General features: G+C 34.7%; 1 protein-coding gene and 1 pseudogene across 1 annotated transcript in view; one reads left to right on the top strand and one right to left on the bottom strand.

The window, feature by feature from the left end:
* Positions 1-25,017, bottom strand: part of LOC149775745 (kinesin-like protein KIF22-A) — a 92,308-nt gene that overhangs the window by 54,072 nt on the left and 13,219 nt on the right. Inside the window, exons 4-9 of the mRNA XM_089944482.1 lie at positions 14,253-14,413; positions 10,647-10,792; positions 5,644-5,817; positions 2,918-2,993; positions 1,237-1,281; positions 42-180 (exon numbers count right to left, since the gene is read on the bottom strand). Of these exons, the coding sequence (XP_089800608.1) occupies positions 42-180; positions 1,237-1,281; positions 2,918-2,993; positions 5,644-5,817; positions 10,647-10,792; positions 14,253-14,413 (741 nt within the window). The remainder of the gene's footprint in view (positions 1-41; positions 181-1,236; positions 1,282-2,917; positions 2,994-5,643; positions 5,818-10,646; positions 10,793-14,252; positions 14,414-25,017) is intronic.
* Positions 15,448-20,904, top strand: LOC149775746 (uncharacterized; annotated as a pseudogene).

Raw genomic sequence — 25,017 nt, 5'->3', positions numbered from 1 at the left:
CTTTGTCTTGTACACTAATCCTGAAAGCAATCAACACTTACTTTCCTTGGTTGTTGTATTGTTGACTATCTTCTTGCTCTTTGTGGCAAAGTTCAGTGTACAGTAAGTATCATAATAGTATCTTTCCTCTGGAGCAATATTCACAACCATCACAGAGTGGCAGCTGCCCCCTATCGAGTCCTGAAAGAGTAAGTACATCATAAATTGAACAAATATATGGAAAATGAATAATTTCATGCCATTATAAGCAAACAAATGAGAGAGAGTGTACGTTACACAGAAAGAAAGAGAGAGAGAGAGATTTGTTTGTAAGATTTTTTAATTTCATTATGTGCTATGGGTTATGTAAGATTGAAACTAATAGCTGACCTTGTCCAAGATCAGTGACATAACTATTAAGATTATTATCTTAAGCGGTTCTTTTGCCTTATTTGTTTTATATATAAATGATGTTTATTTGAAAATTAGTCATTCATGCAATGACATCTGAGCAGAATCAGTTGTACAGTAGATTTCATTTAATTCAATTTATTCTTCTCTGGAAATACAAAGTTCTCAAAAATAATATTCCTGGACATAGAGGCTTGGATTTATTGTTAAATTCAAATAAGGCTATATTCTTGTGATTCAACAAAAGACTTGGCACATCGCCATAACACAGACCATCACAGGCCCATCAACACCTTCAGCGTTTGATTTTCACAAATACCACTAGTGTCTATTCAGAACTTTATTCATTAGGACTTGTGTTAGAAATTCCAGTATTATCTGAGATTTAATTCCCAATACCATAACATATAATTACATTTTCACTTTACATTCAAGGGAAATACATTTTTTGTTGAATTTTACAAAGATTGTTGCTTCTCACTCTTTATTACTTTTTTAAAGACCATTTGTTTTCCAAAACCTCTGGGACTCATTTCATATGAAATTTACTAGCAGGTCCCTGCCACACCCACCCTTCCTAATCCTGCAAACTAAAACAAAACCAAAAGCACTGTGAATTGCTCTATGTAGGCACTGCTAATTTTAAAGACACGTCCTTCATAGCTAAACATTTTGCAAAATCAGGATGCAAAGTCTATCATGTAAACAGATCAAGCTCCAGTCATGGATTCAATTAAAAGTCATGGAAGAACAATGTACAACAGGTAGTTCACCAATAATTATCATATATTAATTTTAATATGCAAAATAATTTATCTTCTTAAGTACTTTGTTCCGAAATATTACCTGTAAAAGCCTTGTCAGTTTGCTATTCCTGTATGGTATTCTTGGCTAAAAGAGAAAAATAGAGACAAAATCAAATCACTGGACATATAATTACTGCAACATTTAAATCTACAGGAACACCAAGAATTACATTAATTTAGTAATGATATAGGTCATAACCTATTCCAGGCAGGAACTAAAGCATGAATAACTGCACCTATCAGTTAGCTCTGATGCACCTAATGCACTCATCCCATAAAAGGATGGAATATTGCCAAAGGTAATGACTGAAGATGCACAAGAACTCAAGCTTGACTAGCATAATTTAACATTCGGCTACATTGTTCAAACCCACTGGATTTCTATCTAGAAATACAGACTATATACATAACAATATAAATTGATGCCAATATACATGACAGAGGAAATTGCTTATATCAGGATCCAGCATTTGACCTTTGACCCTATTTCTTTCTATGATTGATTTACATATTTTTGTAGACCCAGTGAAATGACACATACTTTCTGAAACAGACATGATAAATTCTTGAGTTCTGATTAGCTAACTACAGGTATCTATTTAGTGATAGGTATTTCCCCATGACTATAGGTTGATATACCTGAATAAAAGGACGGCATAAAAAAAACTTGACCAAGGTGTGACAGATGGACATATGGATGTATGGACTGACATATGCCCCTACCAATGTCATTGTGGAACATACAAAAAAAAAGCAACTTCTTAAGAGAAGATTAATTTTAAATATTTCGTTCATCTATTGAGAAGAGCCCCCAGGTCCCAATAACAGCAGAAAAGAGATGGTCATTCTGTGGAGTCTGTCAGTATGGCCATGTACTGTTAAATAAAGGAAATACATATTTGACCCATTACAAGAAAAATAAAGAAGAGAACTGTTCATTTTACGTTATACACTCAGCTCAATGAAGCAGACCTGCCAACCAAAACCAAACTTTCTCAGTAAGGTATGGCTCTCCTTATTAGCTGTGAGCCAGGTGATTTACTGGGCTACTTTTACTTCATACTCAGCTACTTTAAAAAAAAGCCAAATTCTCATTGGAGGAGGTGCCCCATCCAACCCACCCCTGCTTACTTTGACAACTTTCAGTAAAGTATATTACAGCATCATGTAGTTGGTGCCAACTTTGAAAATATGCATTTAAACAGTTTCCAAAGTGTGATCTGATGCAGCAAAGGCAAACATTATTTTCATCAAGTAAAACATTTCTAAATTATGCTTAGATCTTGATTACATTCAGCAATTGTATCTCAGCTGACTGAAGTGTTCTGAAACCTCAAAAAATTACAGTATGAACTGAATAAAATGAATGCCTGATCCATTTAGTTACATTATTATGTATGCTTTGTCATAAAAGATAGTTTACCAATTCCAATTTGTCCCTAATTTTGAGGGCCATACTGACTGTCTGAGCATCACCATTCTCATTTAGGACCAACTAGACCTTGGGATGAAAGTTTCATGGCAATCTTTCATGTTGTTTAGCAGGAGTAGCAATAATAAACTTGTGCTAATGGATAAACATTGGAAAATGGACAAACAACCCACAAACTCTTCTGACATCAAAGTAAGTGAATTAATCATCTTTGCAGAATAATGTCTTCTGAAAAAGACATGAAGTAGGATGGCCTCCACATCCCCCTCACAAAACTATAGCAACTCACCAATCCAGCATTTATTGCATCCACCACTTCTCCCAGGGCAAACAGGGACCTGTTTATAGCTCCACTCTCTTTCAGTCTGGAAGGGAAAAGACTTGTTTTTATGAAAATTCTAATGCAGTTTATTTTGTGGACAAGCTGTCTAGAAACACACTGAAAAATGTCTTCCCATACCAATTATTATCAAACTTTAAACAAACTATACTGAAACTTACACAACTATATTTGTGTTTGTAAAGATTACTCAGCCCATATTATAGCTGGCCCATTAATGATTTCGCTTCATAATGAACTCAGCCAGCCCAAATTGGCCCATTACATACTCGGTTTATTGGAGAACAATTTATATAATAGTAATGTGGGTGTAATGTTCTTTTTTAGTTTACAATAGAAACATAGGGAAAATTAATTAATTCACTTATATACTGTATAGTCAACATTTTGAAATGTCATCGTCCTGGTGCTTTGTTAATTGTTAAATGAGTTTGAGGGACCACATGTCTACTATACAACATGTGAATGTAAACATGTGCTGACGTGTGGATCTGATTAGTCACACATCCCATCTGTATACCCTATTTGGTATCAACAGTCAATATTTTCCAGTATTCTAAGATTAAAACATCTCTGTCTTTGTAAGACCACTATATTAATTGAGTTAAATAAACATTCTTTGGTCAAGAAAAAAATAAGCACAGAGACAAAGCAAACATTTTAATACTTATGCATTTATTTTTTAATATAAAATTGTGGATTTTTTTCCATCTTTACCCTGTCTTATTTAATTCTCCAATACTAACTGTAATTAAATATTTTAATTATATAAATGTATTATCAGCAGTAAATATCTGACCTTCTCTTTTCTTGACCCACTTTATAGTATCTGTACATTCATCCATTTCTATCTACCCTTCTACTGACTTAAAAACAAAAGCATCAATTATATAAGAATTGCACAAACTTAGTCATTTTATTCATCAATTTATAATTTTTAACCTGACTGTTGACTAAAATTATTTTTACTTCAAACTAATCATAAGCTCTCAATGTGTGTGTGTTGGATTTACCAATTTTGTCAGCTTTTACGATGTCTGCAGTGTGGCAGTTCATAGTGATGTCTAGCACAGGGGCATCATGCCACAGACATGCAGCATGATGTCCCACCTAGTCACATTATCCTGACACCAGGCCGACCAGTCCTAACACTAACCTCTTAATGCTGAGTGCCAAGCGAGGCAGCTGTTAGTACCATTTTTGTAAGTCTTTGGTATGACTCGGTCGGGATTCGAACCCATGACCTCCCGCATCTGAGGCTATAAACAATCTCACTGTTCTTTTCTTTTTCTAGAATAGTCCATTTCAGCAAAAAATGTGCAGTCATTGGACGTTGTTTGCATTTATTGTGGGGGCGCTCACCAGTTATGTGCTTTTGAGAGAGTGGCATATGTAAGGTGAAGTTTCTTTGCATCTGAAACATGCACATTAGAAAGAATGTTGGCTTACCTCTATGCTACTTTGATGTAATATGGCTGACATTTTTTTGGCTATGGTACTTTTGAAAATTGTACATGAGCTAAGCATACTGCTAACTAAAACGACTGCTCGCTTGTGCTAAAAATATCAGCCTGAATTAGTCTAAAGTACACTATCTTTAGCACCTATTAAAACAGGGAAAATTAATTTTGCCCAATTCGACAATACCAGCTTCTGAAAGTACAGTGGATGAATTACCAAATATATAAAACGTAAAGAAAAGTTATCAACTCTTTTTTTTAATAAAATTTACCTCTTTAAGTCCAGGAAGTGAAAATGACCAAGAAGAGCATGCAGGTTTTTGAAAGGTGCACATCTCGAGTAAGGCCAAGCTGTATACACTGTAACCCATATTACACTATTCAATACACCAAAATAATGGGAATTAAAAGTTCTTTGAGCAACACCTATAGTATACAAGGTCTTTTTTAAATAGCCAGTACAGCCAGTGAGGAAACCCGAGTAAATTATTTTTCTTTAAAATTCTAACCCTATGCAAAATATGAAACTGTAGAGTGCCACCTCAATAACAGCAACTGTTACAAGGCCAAACAAGATCAAAGGTAAGGCTGACATTTTATTGTGGACTGAGTATGTTATGGAGAGATTTCTAAATTAAATTTGTACATGCCAAATCTGTAATAGGCCAACTTTGTTATTGGCCAACTCAATTATGGGCCAAGTATACACATTTCCCAACTGCAGACCAAAAAGGATGAAAAAAAATCACCAACATAAAACTGCTATTAAAACTGATTCAATTACAGGAAAACATAATCAATTCATCAAGTACATTCTTAATAAACTTTTGTTTTTGCCAACAATGTTTCTCTTAAAAAGGTACAATTCAATAAGATAAATACAAGGTGTACAAAAACAAATTTTAAAAAGTAATGTGATGACCTAAAAAGACTATCTACCAATATCCAAGATAAATGCTAAAATTCCATATCTCTAATAGTTTTTGTAATATTCCAATAACAGATTTGGGATGGACTTATGAAAGTGGGAGTGTAAAATTGGACAGTAGACAACACCCTCTTCTATAATTTTTGGGTAACAGTTATATATTCAGAAAAAAGTTGTAAAGGAACATCATGAAATTAAAGGTTTCGTAAAGGTATAGTAAATTCAGTTACGGGTCCTACAATTATTTACTCATCACACAAAGGGAAATACTCAACCCTGCGTACTACCTGATCCCTTTGTTCCCAGTCCTGCGGTTGTCCTCTGAGCCTGCCAGGTCAATCAGATAGATTTTGCCATGAAGTTCACGATGCTGGGGCTCATCGGTAGATTTAACCACCTTTAGCAGCAAGATACTATGGCTCCGACTAGACCGGACATTCATCTTTGTAGTTGCAATTGTTCTGTCATTGATACAATACAAAATTCATTAACTAGAAACCTGTAAATTGAAATTCAGTTCTTCATTTGCTTAATCTCACCCATATCTGGAGATCTTTTATCATATTTGAATCATTACAAAACAATATATGTATTTTTGAGATTTGGTTTTTTATACATTTTACATAAGCCAATTTAATGAAAATCAAATTTTATTTTTAAAAAATGTGCAAGCATTCAAACTGTGTGCTTAAGAAGTATGAACCTGGCCTGTTTAGTAAACAAATGTCATCAGTTCTTTGCTGAAGTCCAGTCCATATTTTCAGCCATCCTAACATGGAGAGCTGGACAGTCTAATATCAACAGTATAAAAAAAACCCATTAAGTATGAATCTAGTGCCGCTAGTGTCAACCCCTCCCTTTTATACCAAATGACATTTGCATGAACTGGCTTGTGCAACACAGACAATTTCTTCTCAGCAACTTTTTATCATTTTTGGATATGACTGGCTATGACAAAAAACAACTGTACCGTGGCAAATTTCATACTGAATGGTTTGCCTAAGGAAATTGAACTGCTACCACACGCTTACCCTTCACAATGATTATTTCACTGTAAAGTTGCTCTCTGCCACAGCTAGTAATTGATATCAACTAGAAATGTGTCAATACAATATGGATGCCCTTGCAAATATGATGTAGACAAGGGGCAAAGTTTGAGGTCCAAAATGTGTGGCCTTAACTCCATACAATTTTGTTCAAAAATCTATCCTGACTTAGGTCTTTGTAAAGTAAAGCTTCACACTAAATTTGGTTTAAGTGCATCAAGTACTTAAACAGCAAACACATAATTCTAAATTGATTAAAGAGCAACTTTTTTTAAAGGGGAAAATGCTGAAAATCTAAGTTGACCCATGTCACTTTAATGTTAAGCCTCATACCAAATTTCGTACAACTCCATTTAGTCCCTCAACAATTGAGAATTAATCTGCAATTGAAGGGCTAATTTCTAAGTCAAATAGGAACCACAGCCATGCAGTTTTGTTAGAAAATAATCAAACGTGACCTAGGATGTCCCAATCTAAGGTTTCGCATCACATTTCATGTCAATCCATGAAGCCCTTCAAAGTTTTGAAGCATAAGTGAAATAAAGATGAAACTGAAGGTCTGGTACTCTCAAAAGAGTAGAACTCAGAACCCCAAGACTAAATATACAAGTCAAATTCTAAATCTAAAGGGTCAAACTTTACATTTCAACAAAGACCATCAGTTGATAACATCATAATACAAAGAATACAAGCTTTCTCTGTACATTTTATCTCATTACATTTTATGGATGTATTATGGGCATCTGTGTACATATTATGCATGCATGAAAGGTATTTTTTAAAATATGCAATAAACTTGTGCCCTCCCTGATCAATGTGTGAGTGCTTTTACCTAGGTATGTGAGTGTAAAAAGACAGTAAATTAACTGTGAGTAGATGCATTTGTGTGACTTATCAACCAAATAAGTGCCAAATTAGAAATTATCTGTGAGTAGATGCATTTGTGTGACTTCTCAACTAAATAAGTGCCAAATTAGATACTAAGGAGTAAGAAATGTCAAATTTAAATTGATGGTAACTGACACTTTTTAGACTTTTTTAATTAAATGACAACAAAATAAACAAGTACTCTTCAAAACATTAAATTGATTTCTTTTTGAATATACAGTACATGGTTTTCATCATGAATGTGCAAAGTTGTTTTTGTATGTCTGTAACCATATGCTACACCCTGAAAATATGCAACTATCAAAAAGTCTCAATTTCCTAATGTAATAAAATGAAATATTCAAAAATCACAATTATCTTTAGAAAATGAGAACACATGTTTATGTTTGGGATAAAAAAGAATGGAATTTCACACACTTCCATCTCAGACTAATGGGGTCAACTGTCCATGCCCTCTGGCTGGACACTAGATATAAATCACCAGGAAACTTGTTTCCTCAACTTTGTTCCAAAGAAGTCTAGCACTGACTGTCCCCAAAGATGAAAATGTCTATGCTATGGGCTAGTGCAGTGATCATTCTGTCATGACTGCTTACCCTTGTCTGGACTGGCTCTGTGCCAGAATATTTCTCTTGCCAGCAATGAGGTCTCTGAGAATATCGCCAAAGCTGTCCAATGGAGGAGGTTTCCAAGCTGAGACAAGGGGCATGAATACCCCTTTTGACATATGAGGTATATTATGACTGACATGCTAAAGTGCTAGAAAAACAGCCTCCATATCTAGACTATTGATGTGAAGGCAAGATTCTTCGCAAGACAACAGGCCCTGCATAACAAATGCCTCTGGCTCTTGGTAAGCACCCCAGACTAAATCCAAGATATTGGTGCAAAGGAAGGAGTACCAGTGCATAAATGGAAACTCTGGCTAGAAACTCATCCTGATGTTTCTAGCAATTCAGACGGTGATGAAATCTGGGTCATGAGATTATCTGATTGGACATAGGATTCTTATGAGGTCATCAGTTTGACTAAGTGAATGCTGATGTGACCATGTAGGTGCATTTACACACCTTAAACATTAAGGGCTGATCTAAAATTAAATAACACCATAGTTCAACCAAAGATAGACCGCAAGCTGATGTTGTTGTTGTTGTTGTTGTTGTAGGGTTTAATGCCATTTTCAACACAAGATAGGCTATACATGGTGGCCAGTATAATTGGTGGAGGAAGAACCATGGAAAACCACAGAAAGAACCACCGACCCACGAGAAGCTACTGGCAGGCTTTCTCATGTATCCATGTTAGCCGAGCCTAAGACTCGAACCCATGCAGACAGAGGTGAGATGGCAGTGATCTGGAACAGTGAGCGCTTTAGACCACTTGGCCACTCAGGGTCCCGATTGCAAGCTGAGATAAAGAGATCTCTCATTTCAGTCTCATTTACGTTTGAAAGAGGTTTTCCAAGTGGAGTACCAGCAACTCAGCTTCAGGGATTTTCTGCACATGCTGGCTAACCATGCAGGTACTGTCCTGCACAGGACTTATGAGGTCCAGAACAGTCACGAGACTTGATTGCTTCAATCCTGACTGTCAGTTCCACTGACATATACATTGGTTGACAAATACACTGGCTGAAATTGCAGCCTGTGCTAGTGTGGGATATTGCTTGCAGTAATAGCCAAACATTTATTTTTCTTTCTGAATCAATGAATTCAAGGAAGGGATAGCTATCAATGTGGTTGAAAATATCATCATGTCATAGCTGACATTTTTTGATGCCACAAAGTTGACTTATGTCTCTGGAGAACAGTTACCTAATACTCAATGGAAGTCTTACATTCTACCCCTCCACTTTCACATGAATTTTCCTTCTCTGAACCTTCCTTGCTAATGTCCTTGTGAAAATAATTTAGTAAACTCATTTCATCAATATAGTAAAGATCACCTTGTTTGACAGCTACTTCTAAAGGGATCATAACATACATTTTGTGTGTGTGATTAGGATTTTTAATGTAGCTTTAACAATTTTTCAGTTATATCGCTACGTTGTCTGCAGTGTGGCAGTTTATAGTGATGTCTAGCACTAAGGCATCATGCACAGATATGTAGCATGATGTCCCACCTAGTCACATTATCCCGACACCAGGATGACCAGTCCTAACACTAATCTCTTAATGCTGAGCGCTGAGTAAGGCAGCTGTTAGTACCATTTTTGTAAGTCTTTGGTATGACTCGGCCGGGGTTCAAACCCACGACCTCCCGCTTCCAAGGTGGACACTAACCACTAGGCCGCCAGAGTGGTCAACATACTATTATGTCTTTAAAATATGAACAGAAGCAGTTATTTAATTAGCCTAATTGTTCTGAGTCAAACACAATATTGGATGTGGAAGTTAACCCTCTGTATAATCAAATATAAAAAAAAGAATCATCACTGCCATTTAATCAGTTCATAAAGGGAACTGACACAAATGTCGATAAAGTGCTTTTCATTAATTTCATTGGATTGACTCACTGGATTAAATCAAAAGTTGGCTTGTTCATGAGGATCAGGTTTGAATAAATAAATTACAAGTCACTTAAAACACTGCTAATTAATCGAACCAGTTTTCTTTTTGTTTCACATGCTTTGAATGGCCAATAATCTGATTGCTAACCAATGCCAAGTGGTAATAGAACATGTACACAGGCAACAGTTATCAATGACCACCAGGATGTAAATAAACATATTATGAATATGGGTAGAATCAAGTATTCAGTATGCCCAGAATGGTCTTACAAATCCAAGTATTCAGTATACCACAATGGTTAGATAAAAGTAGATACATTCAAAGTGTCCTGAACTGCCAGATAAAGTCAAGTATTCTGTATACCCAGACTGGCAAGATAAAGTCAAGTATTCGGTATTCCCAGATTGGCAAGATAAAGTCAAGTATTCTGTATTCCCAGACTGGCAAGATAAAGTCAAGTATTCGGTATAACCAGACTGGCAAGATAAAGTCAAGTATTCTGTATTCCCAAAATGGCCAGATAAAAGTAGACAAAGTCAAGGATTCTGTTAAGTACAGAATGTCCAGATAAAGGTAGATAAGTGATTATCATAAGAAAATAAGCACTTGACCCACTTTATTAAACTATGAAAATAGCATTTTCCCCAAACTAATGACTCTGAAAATTTTAGACTTCAAAAATTAATAGTCCGGGGTATAAGGCCATTGGATTAACTCCAACCTGAGCATGCTCTATAAATTGCGAGAACTTGTTGTGTAATCAACAGAAAATAAATAAAGTTTAATTTTCCAAAATTTAAACCATGACTTTATTAAATGTTCCAAATGTGATGACTGACTTCTCACCTGTTGTTTGATGCTGGACCAAAGTGAACTTTGAAATCATCAAAATTCTCAATGACTTTCTCTCCAAGATTAGGCACAAGTATATTTTTTTCTGCATCCTCACGGATTGGTAGATCAGTATTTTTGGGCTGTAGTAAGTCTTGCACCTAAATAACAATGTTATAATCATGTAACATTGGAAGATGATGGAAACAATCATGGCTATAATTTTTAAAAAGATCAATCTCAATCATGCAATACAATTAATGACATTGCCGCCACAATAAGAAATGGACATTTGTTTGATTCTCCAAACCTGTCCTTTAGTAGTGAGTTCAATAAATCATGCACCTTTCATCAAAGAAAGCCAATTACAATCTTCATAAAAATAAAGAACCTTTCTTCAAAGGAAGTCAGTACCAAACTTAAAGAAAAGCAATGGAATCTGATGGATTGTTTCATTTTCCAACGTGACTGGAACACGTTTACTGCGCCGTGAAAGTTTCCTGTTTGCAGGAAAAAGGTTTATGCTTATGAACGCTACCAAAGGTGGCTTAAAATGCAAACTAACTTTTACCAACTTGGCATGTACTAAAAAGTAAATGTGCTTCATCATTCGTTATGTGATTGTGCTATTTATTTCCACTGAATTCAGACCTATATGACATGTGACAAAATTATTGAATATTTTAAATCTCTGTGTTCATATTTTTTGATGGAATTATTTGTATTGTGGATTCAATATATGTGACAAGATTTGTGGTGAGTACACAGTGTTGATACTCTATTCATGGTACACATTAGACATGTATATATAAACAATATACACGTATATGTACCAATGCCTGGTTCTCTGAATAAAGTAAAATATTATATATGCCTTAAGTCTCTGTTTTCACTACAGGTGTACTTTTCATGTAATATGCAGCGATTTAAGATGGTAACCATGCCAATGAAGTACGTATTTTTGCGCCCGCATTTATTATCCACTCTATATAAGATTTTTACCCCATTTTACTTGGTTTAGATGATTAAATATGAATGCAAGGGGATTTCAAAGCTGCTGACCAAAAAAGCAGCATCTTGTGATTACTGACCATTATTTAGATTTGTGACAGCAAACAAGATTTTGGATCAGTATCTTTTTCATATAGGCCCAACAGACACCCTATAATGTCTTCCACTGAAAACCCCATATCAATAACACTTAATATTTTGACCATGCAGCAATAACAAGATGATGGAAACAGTCATGGCTATAACGGATAACAGATTGGTATCATTTTACTTAGGACAAGCAGACATCATAAAAGTCTTCTCATGAAAATGCCTTGTCAACATCACTTCAGGAGTAGCAAAAATAACAGTTTCAAAACTTTCAGCACCATTTTAATTTAGAATCAACCGGAGACACCACAAGAAGTCTTTTCATAAAAACCCAATATTCATGTGACTCTCTATGTAGGTGGAATAGCCATTACAACATTTTCAAGATGGCCACTGAAGTGGCCATACTCGAGATCAGAGCAGTATCATTTTCATTTGGGACCAACTAAACATCATAAGAAATCTTCTGGTGAAAGTCTCATGTCAACATGACTTTCTGTGTAGAAGTAGTGATAACATGACTTTCTGTACAGAAGTAGTCATAACATGACTTTCTGTACAGAAGTAGTGATAACATGACTTTCTGTGCAGAAGTAGTGATAACATGAGTTTTGATAAGGCCATAGTAGGAATGTCAGATCGGTACAGTTTTCAATCAAGTAGATATCATAAGAAATTCTTTAGCAAATATCTCATGTTGATATGACTTTCCATTCAGGATGAATAGCAATAACATGTGTTCAAGACAGCTGCTGTGGTGGTCATACTGGATGTCCAAGCAGTACCAGTTTTACATAAAACTAACAACAAAAAGATTTTGGTGAAAACTTCATCTGATATAACTTTCAGTACTTAAGGAATAGCAAAAACAAGATTATCATATGGCAGCCATATTAACACTAAATTTCACCTAAGATCAACTAAACAATAAAGTCTTTTAGTAAAACCTTTAGGTTGAAATGATCATCCACACGAGAAGCAATATCAAGATTTTTCAAAATGGCTACTTTGGCAGGCATACCGGATTTCCAAGAAGAACCATTTTCATTTAAGATCAACTAGCGTGAAAACTTCTCTTCATGTGGATAAGACTTTTCCTTCAGAAGAAGTATCAGAAGCAAGATTTCCAAGCTGGCTGATGTGTTAACCATATTAGATGTCAAGTCAGCACTATTTTCATTTAGGATCAAGTAGTTATCATAAGAAGCATTATGGCAAAAACCCTATGTCAATATGATTTTCCATTCAGGTTTGGCGGCAATAACATTTTCAAGCTGGCTGCCACAGCAGTCATGTAAGATGTCAGATGAGCACCATTTTCAAGCTGGCTGCCACAGCAGTCATATAAGATGTCAGATCAGCACCATTTTCAAGCTGGCTGCCACAGCAGTCATGTAAGATGTCAGATCAGCACCATTTTCAAGCTGGCTGCCACAGCAGTCATGTAAGATGTCAGATCAATTAAGATCAACTAGACATCACAAAAGACTTTTTGTGATTTGACCCAGTGTCTATTTGACCATCCATCCAGGTGGAGCTGTGACAGCAAAATCTTCAAGATGGCTGCTATATCTTTCATATTTGACATCTGTAAAGCACATTTTTCAACTGGGACCAACTAGACTTTAGGATGAAAGTTAAATAAAGTTTCTTTGCAATCCTCCATGTAGTTCAGAAGGATTAGTAATAACAGATAAGGATGGATGACAGACAACCAGTCATCGCACAAGTTCCTCTGGTCTATAAACAGCAAAACTAAAATCTGAAGACTTAATGTTATTTCCTCATACAAGGTTCAGAGCCGATATCCCATACAAATACAAAACAACTGCCACAATGGCTCACGATATGAATTCTCCATTTAATAAAAAGGCAACTAATAATTATTCATAGTCGATGAAGACTAACAGTAACTTTTATTATAACTATTGTTTTTCCCTCTTTTGTATTGATAAGCATGTTGAATCAGCAAAATTATCAACCCTTGGGTTATTTATTTCAGCTCAACTTTCAAGGGGTTTAGGAAAATGAAAAAACTTTAACCAAAGCCTTACCAGAAATTTTCCATGACCATAATTTCAAAGGAACAAGAGCACATGATGCAGAATGAATTTTCTGAGCTTCATTATGTTTTATCACATATATCAAGAAAAACTCCAGAGGGGTTTAGGAAATATAAACAAATAATAAAACTTTCATCAAAACCTTAATGCAAATTTTCTATGAATGTGACCTTGACCCCCAAGATCAAAGGGACAAGCCTGCATGTCGCCAACTGAATTTTATCAGATTCATCGCAAGTGTGAAGAAAACCCATCAAAGAGATTATAAAAAACTGTAATCAACACTTAACATAAATTTTCATGATAGTGACGGCAACTCCAGGTTAAAAGGTGCACAAAGATGACACTGAAGCAACTTTATAATGATTACAATGCCAGCAGAAAGATCATTATGCTGTTCTTATATTTCTCTGTATCAAAAGAGACATCAACCATTCACAATGCAAATTTTACAGACCTTTTCATTGTATATTTCCAGATAGGAGAAGGAGACCTTGTATTTCCAATTTTCAAAGCCCAGTTGTTTCTTTTCCTCATCAATTCGCTGAAAAAGGCTGTTGATGACACGTGGGATGATGCCTGGATCAGAAGCTGGACCCAACATAGTATGGGTCTTTCCTGCAGCAATGCACATAAACTATCAATTAATACATGCTTCTACTTACCTATCCTCACACCTGACTGCACACACACACACAAACATGTAGGGACTTTTGAAAAAAGCCTGTTTAACTGCTTTATATATACACGACACACACACACACACACATGGGCTTTTGCAAAAAGCTAGTTTGACTGCTTTATACATACATGATATACATACACATAGGACTTTTGCAAAAAGCCAATTTGATTGCTTTATACATAAATACATATGCACATACATACATTGATACATACATACATAAAAAGCCAGTATGACTGCTTTATAAATTCATGATACACAGGTGTTTTTGCAAAAAGCCAGTTTGACTGCTTTAAAATTTATGCTATTTTCTGCATAATAAATGTAAACAGAAAAAGAAAAGAAATTCCTGGTTTTCATTGATTATTCAAAAGTCTTTACCAATGATATTTTGCTTAACCTAACAATTACCAAGAAATGTTGACACTATACACGTCACGCTGTGTCGTAGTTTGATAGAGGATTCTTTTCCCATATTAGGCCAAAAGCCTACCAGATTAGAGTTGCATAATGGGCCAAGTAAGTGCAGAATCTTACCTTAAGAATAAATCTTGAATGCATTTTCTACCCTTTTCAAGTGCCAACATTCAACATTGCTTAACATTCTTAGAGAGACCCACGGATATCATAATAGGTGAAAATCCAATTTTAACCTTTAATTATGATGGGTTTCCCATGAACAAGAAAAATAAAAATTATACCACCATCTTGATTTATTTCTATTCTTTATCTCTTGAAAATTTGATCATTTTCCCTTCAAAAATAAAGAAATTAATATGAGTTTGAAATAGGTAATCAGCTGTTTTCTTTTCAGTCACTACAACTCCACTGCGGCTGGGTCAGTGACCTGCTAATGAACAGTATTGATGCTTCGCATTCTTTAAACAATGGACAATATGATTTGCTCTGTGCATGGAGGTGTGTTAGTTTCAACTAATAAAACTGGGTATAATGTATAGCTGACACTATGACCTTTTCCACAAGATTCACACTAGAAAGAACAAGCCAGAACAAAGAAATGGGTAAGTTTTTTCTTTTTGTTCCAGTATTTCTGATTATTTTAAGGAGTGCGCTGTCAGATAGATCAAACTTTTCTTACTGCATTTAATAAGTCCAAAATCATATCTTTTGCAAGCATTAATATGCCGCACTTCGAATTAAAGATTCCAAGATAATTGGGTGCCTGGAGTAAAATGGCCACTATGGCTCATCACGTTTACGGTAGGTCAGTGATAATGGGCTGTTATGTTACACATTTTCAGAGTATGTAGATCAGCATGCATTTAATGGAAACAATTTGTACAACTCTTAAAAAGTATGTTAATAATAAGTTAGCATTGTTGTTTCTAAACTTTAATTGGGGATGCAACTTTACCGGGAAAATGCAATACATGTTTCACTATAAACTTACATAACTATGAATAATCAATCTGAATGAAGGTTGTTTTATTTTGTGTTTTTTTATTATGATATTTACTGTCAATTTAATTAATAATCAGTTATTCATTAGTTTATAGTTTTAAAACCCAGTATATATACCATTTTCAGTATTTGAAGGTTTGATGGCAATTTGCAGCCCCCCACCCCTCTGCTTTTATCTAAATTCATGGCAATAGTACATGTTAGTAAGCATTACTGGTTTATTAATGAATTTTCAGTGATATAAGTCAAATTGAAAATGTCTTTGCATTTAGAGCATTTACAATTATAATAATTATAAGGACTTGGCATTTGTCCCCAACCCAGTATCTAATTTTGCCTTAAATGGCCAAAATAATGTTAAAGCCCATAAGAAATTGAAGAAACATATGAATGTCAACATAAATTTCATACATTCATAATGTCATTTATCGACAAAACTCAAAGGACATGTTAAACATATTTGATAAATATTTATATTTACTAATTCCATACAGTTGAATTAATTTTTGAGCTAAATTGTCTTTCAAGACATGTATGCACAACTAGTGCTTCTAGAAGGTGATATTTGGTTTGAAGAGTTATCCGATTCCAAACTGGTCATTTCAGTCTTTAGAAAGTTTGCTCACACTTGATCCACCTGTGTCATCTGGAACTTTGCATTATTTTAAGAATCTCACAATGGAACAATTTTTTTTGGTACATCCATACTGCCAAAAACTTTGAAGCATATAGCCTCACTGTCAAGAAAGAATCTACTTGTGGGTCATTATGGTATGAAATTATGAAAATGTGGCTTTGGCATTTTACAAATTCTTTGCTAGAATGCAAGGCTCTATGTGCTTTGTACAACAGGCATCACAAGCCTTTCACAGAAATACAGAAGAGGTTCCATGTTCGTGGTGACAGTGGAGTAAAGGATACTATGATTTCGTTTTTCTAAATTAGAAAATAGTGCTTGAAAGAAAGAAGAATGTACATTCAGATTCACATCAAAGGTATGAGATTTTAAATACTGTTCCCCAGATGGAAGGTGTCAAGGTCAAATGCAGCAAGAAAGAGCTTCAATGGCGTATTACTTGAAAATAATAAACTCAAAAAAATTAACACTGCACAGGCTACTGGTTTTGAAACAGTTGCACAAGAAAATAAATAGTTGAGAAATTTAGTGAATGAGCAAAATGGGCAGATAAGAATGACTGGACCTGAGTCAATGAGTACAAAAAAAGAAATTGACACCCATGGCAAGGAACAAACTTTTAATGCAGAAAACGAGGGTACTGAGGGACTTAACAATCAAGCTGAAATTTCAGCAACATGAAATGGACACTGTGAATACCGAAATATCAATATAAGGTTCAGAGACACTATAAATATTTGTGATCTGCACGAAAAAGTTGAAGCTACAAGGAATAAGTTTGAAACGGACAAGAAATCAATTGAATTGTATTTTACTGGAATTGCTGACAGTGTAAAAAATCTTTACAAACTTTCAGTTGACAGTCTCAATCAAAGGTTAGAGGAAATTAAGCAGTTAGAGAAAAAAAGGGAGGGATAAACAAGGGAGAAGTACGTCTTTTGTATTATGATTTATTAACAAAAGGTAATACAGCAAATACAGTGCAGTCTGTTGTAAAAATAGTTTTAGAAAATATGACACCAGCAACCTGACACTGCCAAGTAGAAGTACAGCCCAGAGAATGGTGTCAGAGGCAGGGGCATTAGTAAAAATTAGAACAGCATATGAACTGCACCGTGAAAAGTCAACATTGTGTCACCAGTCCAATGGAACAACTAAGCATCTAATTCATTGGGTTGCTCATGCTATACAACTTTTGCCAAATGATGATCCAAAGAATCAAAAATTCTTTACACTAACTGTTAGTCCAGTAACTTCAGGAAAGGCAGATGACATAATTAAGCAACTGCAAGAACAGTTCACAGAACTCCATAACATTGCTGATCCACTGGACTTGGATCCCAATGATTTAACATATTCATTCATGCAAATCAATGGCAGAATGTCGGACCAGCAGCAAATGAGAAAAAGGTTACACGATTGTTTCAAGAAAAGGAGGAGTTGAAAGCAGAGTGAAGATGCATCTGTGTATGAAACCAAAGTGTATGCATTTACTTGTGCAGCCCACAAAATAAATGAAGTGCAAAATATCTGTATCTATGCGAGAAAAATATCAATGGAAGAGGTATGGTTGGTGCAAGAAAAACATTTGTGAATGCAACAAGTTTCTATGTGAGCACAGTAGAAAAGAATATGGACTAGGAAATGATTTCAAAGCATATTCTCTTTGCAGTGTACAAAATACTGGATCGAAACTGTTCAGACCAATTGTAGGAAACTGCTACCTTATATTTCTGCAGAATGCGATTCCATCCCTTTTGGTAATTGATCCTAATTAATCTGATAACGAATTAAATGAAAAAATGATGTGGTATCACACTTTATTTACTCAACCATAGTAACAAACTACAAAGCGATATACCACACATAAGAACATGGCAAAAACTATTCAAAGTAATCAGTTTGCATGTTTTTTTGTTTAAGGTTCTTTTTTTTTGCACGCTACCCAAACAGGAAACTACATAATTTACATTTCCATCGAAATAATTATAAGAATTAGATCAATTTATTACAATTACGTCATTGATACATCCTTTCCATACAACTACTTTTTCTATGATGATACGAATAGTTTTTATATTTTTCCTTTACAAGAATGAACAAATAATTGAATACACGTGGAGATATCCAAGCAGAATGCCGCACATTTGTTGGTTATTAAAATCTCTGAGCATGGGCATCTAAGATTTGAAAATTTTCCGTCTTATTATTGATTTCAACAATACATTGAGGTTCGATTAATTAGGAACAATTACAAAACTTACGACTTATGATACCATAATTGGAGCTGTTAAATACAATGCGCCAAGTGTCAGATGGCTTCGTTTGATGGGAACACACCTTTTCCAAGCTGAAACTAACACCATCTTCTGATGCTAATATTTTATAACAGTGTTTACAATAGCCACTGCTTTGATCATGGAGAACATCCGCTGAAGTTAAGTCTTTGTTAGGGAAAGGCCATTTAATTGTGGTAGGGGGCAAAGACACGTGTTTTGAAACGTGTTTCTTGCTTTGACTTTCTTATATAAAGGACACTGTGCCATTTATTTTCTTGCTTTAAATAATTCGCATCAGCTATACTATAACATCTCGTATTTCAAAACAAGGCACAATTCCCTCCTTATAAGACAGTCAAAATGTAGCATTTGATAAGGTGTTCAGCCACCGGAAAAAAAAAGCAAAAGTTGAATGAGAATGATGAGGAATAATTCTTATGATAGGGAAAAGCATAATGAAAAATTTCAGAAGACTTGGACAAAAGACAGGGAATGGCTGAATTATGATGAGGAAAGGAACGTTATGTGGTGTAACTGGTGTACGCAATTCGCAAAAACAAACACACAGAAAACATCCAGTTTTGTTGTGGGTCGTTAAAACTTTAAAACTGAATCGGTAAACGTACATAAAAGCTGTGTGACATTGTTTTGTGAACAGGACTAGTAAAGATTTGGCAGGACTAGTAAATTTTTCAATATACTAGACCTTCTGGCTACAAAGAAATTTGTGTTAAATTCGAGCCCTGCTACTGTACTTTTACCTTTGCACTCCATTACTGCAGAAGGCAAAGTCAGTGAAATCGCCTTTGGAGATGAATGAATATAATGCTTCAGTTGTTGGAAAGTTAGGAAATTGGGATCCATCTGGACTTGTTACCGAAAAAGATCTGCTTCAGGAAGGAGCCATGGGCCCTGATCTATACCAACCATATATGAAATCATCCACCAGATGGTGCACAGTTCTGATACAGTACTGGACATTATCAAAGGTATGCCTTTCTGATTGATTTAATTGTTGATAATTAAACACTTGCATAAAATAGATTTATTTTCATGGTATGGATTGATATGTATAAATAGCCAATCACTGCTATACATTTTACAGTAAAGACTTAAATTTAAAGAGCATCTTGTCAATTTTGAAACAGAACAAATTTTGTTATGCTAATGTTCTGTCAGATGAAAATACAAGCCAATGACAAGTCCTTTAATAAGAGAATTAGGGTACTTTGTTCTTGTACAAGTTTTTATTTCATTTTCAGTTATAGCAAAAGCTGGATAGGAAAAACTTTGGACACCTTGATGGCGGTCAATATGCAGTACATACTCCTGAAAGCTGCCAATACCACTGGAGATGCAACAAATGATAGGATTGAGAGCTTGTTTGGAATATTAGGTAATTCATTTCAAATCTAAAATTTAACCTTTTCTATGGCACTAAATAGATTACAATGCTGGTGCACCATATAACCACAATCAATCAATCAGTCAATCTTTCCAAAGCAATTTTGTTGGCATTCTGTTTAAATTACCCGATTCAATGGATTCATAACAATGATATCTATCCCCACATTTCATCATGATTAGTGTTCACTGTTCATCCATCCATATGTAACTGTTAAATTGCAAGATGGAACTTAACGAAATTTAGGAAAATAATAGGCCATATAACACCAACATTCTTGATGAAAATTCATACTTATGTGACATTTAGAAGATTTTATCCATATACTGTTATTGTAACACCATATTTCAGTCCTATCTAATATGTTACCACATCCTGAGACTGCTGGGTGGATATTAAATGCATTTTTAATTATATGAAAATGAAGTTTAGTAAAATGTCAAGACTTAAGGTTATGCATATTGAAGATATTTTGTCATATATATGAAGTAATTTTAATTTTTTTTAAAATTCTTGTGATCAACTTGTTTCAGACAAATGATGATTGCACCAGTGATGAATCCTGTGAATGTGGCCTCCCTTATTGCTGCCAAGCAAGATAAACCAGTTGAATGGATCAAGAGTGATAACATACCACTGGACAAGACTTGTAGTGTTGCTTATGAGGCATGCAAAGCTTGAGCGCCAAGAAGAAGAGACAAAGAATGAGCAAGTCAATCGGCAATTTCGGATAGGGAAGGTTGAGAGGGATGCTAAAATTAAAAAATGTAGACTAATGCCAGTGCAACACAAACAAAAACGGAAGGAACAAATTTTAAAAGCAAGAACACACTCGTGTAGAGACCAGAGCTTTGAAAAATATGAACAAATTCAAATGTGGAGGACAGTCAATAGATTGTGTTGTGTTGAAAATCATGATTGCATGAAAGGATCTACCAGTATGTCAAAGTCATGCATGAAGCAAGTTATAATTCGGAATTACAAGCTAGACCTGAATACACAAACAAATATAAATGGTGTAAATCCTGCAGGTAAATGGGACTGGAGTTCTTCGGATGAGGTGACATTAGATATGTCACAACCTCTTGTGTTAAAATCATCCAAGTACCACAGTGCATGTACATTTAGTAAAAAAGATTCAGAGAGTGAGTGGAACTCATCAGATGAGGAGACCTTAAATATGTCACAATTTTCTTGTGTTAAAACCATCAAAGTATCACACTGCATGTAAAGTTGGTAAGAAGGTTTAAAAGCATGAGTGGAATTTTTCAGCAGAGAAACCTTTTGAGATGAGTAAAATCCTGAAAATTTCAGTCAGATACTGTAAAAGGCCACATATTGTTACACTTGTCTGCCAATTTATCGTACATTGTTCACATTTTGTTTTAGGCCTTTTCATGCACTGTGTTTTTTTATGTTTCTAGTTTGACATTGTGTGAGAGCACCGTCTTTTTTTTGTAGAGGAACACAAATTAATAATGTTTGCTTTTGTAAAACTGTAACTGGCAGCATCAGATGTTATAAAATTTTGGAAAATACAAGATTGTAAATTATTTCACAAAATGCTGCACTGTACATTATTTAGTACACATTAAATTGAATTGAGTGAACTGGCTCAGGCATCCTTTCATGCTTATTTTAAGAAAAATAAGCATAATGGTTTTTATTATTGAAAGAAAAAATATTAAATTGCAAGAAATGTTGGGTCCTTTTTTATTATCTCACCTTAAAAATCTAAGAAAACTGAAATAATTTTTTAGTTAATTATATGGGAAATGTACATATTTTTTAAACAAGTTTTTGGTGTTTTATTATTTAGGCGACCTGTAGATCACTTGGAAACAATGTTTACTTTGATTAACAGAGTCTTTCCATTTTCTGGTGATGGACACATAGACTCTAAATGTTTGATAGAAAGAAAAATGCATAATATGGCAATTATAAGACCATTTTGTCTATTTGTTTGCAATGCTGTACATCATAAAAGTAGTAGTTCCTGTAGCATTGTATGCAAAGATTAAACTGTTTAAAGATAACCTACAAAGGTGAGACAATTAGTTGTTGTTGTTGTTCTAGGGTTTAACGCCATTTTTCAGCACAAGATAGGCTATACATGGCAGCCAGTATAACTGGTGGAGGAAGAACACTGGAAAACCCAGGGAAGAACCACCGACCCACGAGAAGCTACTGGCGAGACAATTAGTAAAATATTTGGTTGATGAACATGAGAAAATGCTGTATGTTTGGAAAGATTTGGTCATTTTTCAGATTTTGTAAATAAAAGTAAAGTAACCAGAGTTGTTCTTTTTTTCTCATATCAAGATCAAACTAAGAGTAATTTATAGACTTTGGATAAAGTGCAAAGCTCAAAAAAGGCAACAAACATGGCAAAAAAGCTAAATGTTGCATATTCCTGATGTGTTTTGTAATGAAATATTAAATTTTTAGAAAGCATTATCTAAAAAAGTACAAGAGATAATGCTGTGATTTTTTCACATCAGTTTTAGAATGTTGCATAATTTGTAGTATGTTATCTATTTGAAAAGTCTTCATCCAATAAGACAATTTTTAAAAACTGATATGTGTTTTGTATGCTGTTTTGACTCGTGGCAATGGGCCTCCCTAACATTCTGAGTGGGTAAGTTGTAATTAACTTAGGCCCAATCTGCCTACTTGTCAGTTTAAAACATGAAGAAAACAAAATGATTTTGATTTTTATGCCAGTACTGATGTAAGTTTGATACTAACAATAGGAAAATGTAAACATCTTCCATTTTATACTTAGCCCTCCTAATGGTTTTTGCATTTACAGTGCCACTTTTTATAAAGTAATTTAGGCATCATTGTGATGTGGAGAAATATTCAATTTCAATAACCTGATGCATATCTGTATGAGTCAGGCCTATGGGAAGTTAAGAGACCGAGAATTTCAAAATTTGTGTGATTTATCAACTGGTCAGGGCAATGTTACCACTGCTGCAGGTAACCGATATTATAAGACTAAAGCTTTATTGATGTATTGTAATGTACATGGGATGATGCCGATAGATATTTATATACCCATGTAATTACATTTTACACGACAAATATTGCCAACTTGCATAAGAAATCACTATTTTAAGTGTCTCATTTGATTATCATTAACTTTCTTGCAACGAATGCTATTGTAACTTATTTATAATGAAGGTAAATACAGACCTGCCAACCCTAACAAGGCCTTGACAGTAGGGCAGTCAATTTTCTTTCTTAAGTTAGACCAGTTTTCGGTAAGGTGAAACAAAATATTATGTACTACTATTATCAAGCCGGAAAACATGGATTTACAAGTCCAGAAGTGTGATTCAAGATTAATGCTTCGATAGTAAACATTGTGTTCAACTAAAAAGTTTGTAAAGTTTACTTTACCTCCAGTACAGCTTCACAAACTCCAATTCCAATTATGGTTTCTTGATATCTCTCAAAAAAAATGAATATATTCCTTTAAAAAAAGTTGTGGTGATGGCAATCATCTTTCCCACTATGTGACATACTCGAATCAACACATGATGCCCACTAAATGGAACTGTTACCCTTCCTGACTTTTTCCCAAGAATATGAATATTCCATTTTATTTTTCTCTACCATTAAAACGTAAAGACATTTATTGTACTTTTCATCCTAACATGTCCCTTGCTGGACATAATTGTTCATCACACAGACATTATGCATCACAAAATACAAGCAATTTAAAGCACATGAGGCACAAAGGTAAAGTTAGTCTGGTTCCCTGATCAATTCCACTAAATCTAATATGAAATCTGGATATGAATCAAAACATGAACAAGCCAGTATCTGGATTTTACCGCAAACATCTGTATTTCCATAATTTGTGCCTTTATTCTGCAAGTCCATATGTTAAGGTTCATTTCTGTAAGACTTACAGCAAAATTGTAAGGGTCTACAGGTATGGGTAACGTGAAATCAGCTATTTGGTCAAAATCTAGTTTATGTAATCACCTAAAAATGTTCCTAAACTTTTGGCCATTCTTCAATCTTCTTTGTCATGGCTTTCATGCATAATAAATAATAATAATAATAATAATAATGACCTTATTTAAAGAGGGTAACACAATTAGCTAAAAACTAATCTACCTTGAGGCCTAGCTCTCTATAAGAAAGGTTTAACCAAAATGAATCATTTAGGGTAACACAATTAGCTAAAAACTAATCTACCTTGAGGCCTAGCTCTCTATAAGAAAGGTTTAACCAAAATGAATCATTTAGCACAAACGTTGGTGCAAATGAGACAATTAGAAATACCTCAAACAGAAGTTTGTAGTCTGAAAATTAATAACATACTTATATAAATATATGCTGGTGTCTGTACTTTGGCTGATGTTGTTGTAGAGTCTAACGCAATTTTTCAGCACAAGATAGCCTATACATGGTGGCCAGTATAAATGGTGGAATAAGAACCCGGGAAAACCCAGGAAAGAACCACTGACCCACAAGAAGCTACTGGAAGCTTTCTCAAAGACTCACGTTGGCTATATTCGAGACTCGAACCCATGCAGTGAGGTGAGATGGCAGTGATCCATAACGGTGAGCACTATAGACCACTCTACCACTCAGGGCCCCTATTTTGGCTGACAATGTATTAATAAAACCACACAGAACTGAAAATACTGGTGATCAGGAAAAGAGTAACAACATATGAAAATCATAAAAATTTTGCCATCTCTGTCTATTAACTTCTCCCATATCATAACTCATAAAGATGTGGCATAGCTCATTGAAAAGTAAAATAATGACACC

This window comes from Sinohyriopsis cumingii, chromosome 19 (genome assembly GCF_028554795.1).
Source record: "Sinohyriopsis cumingii isolate HCF-2022 chromosome 19, ASM2855479v2, whole genome shotgun sequence".
Classification (NCBI taxonomy): domain Eukaryota; kingdom Metazoa; phylum Mollusca; class Bivalvia; order Unionida; family Unionidae; genus Sinohyriopsis; species Sinohyriopsis cumingii.
The sequence above is the reverse complement of the archived record's forward strand: the minus strand, read 5'-3'. Positions and strand labels throughout refer to the sequence as shown.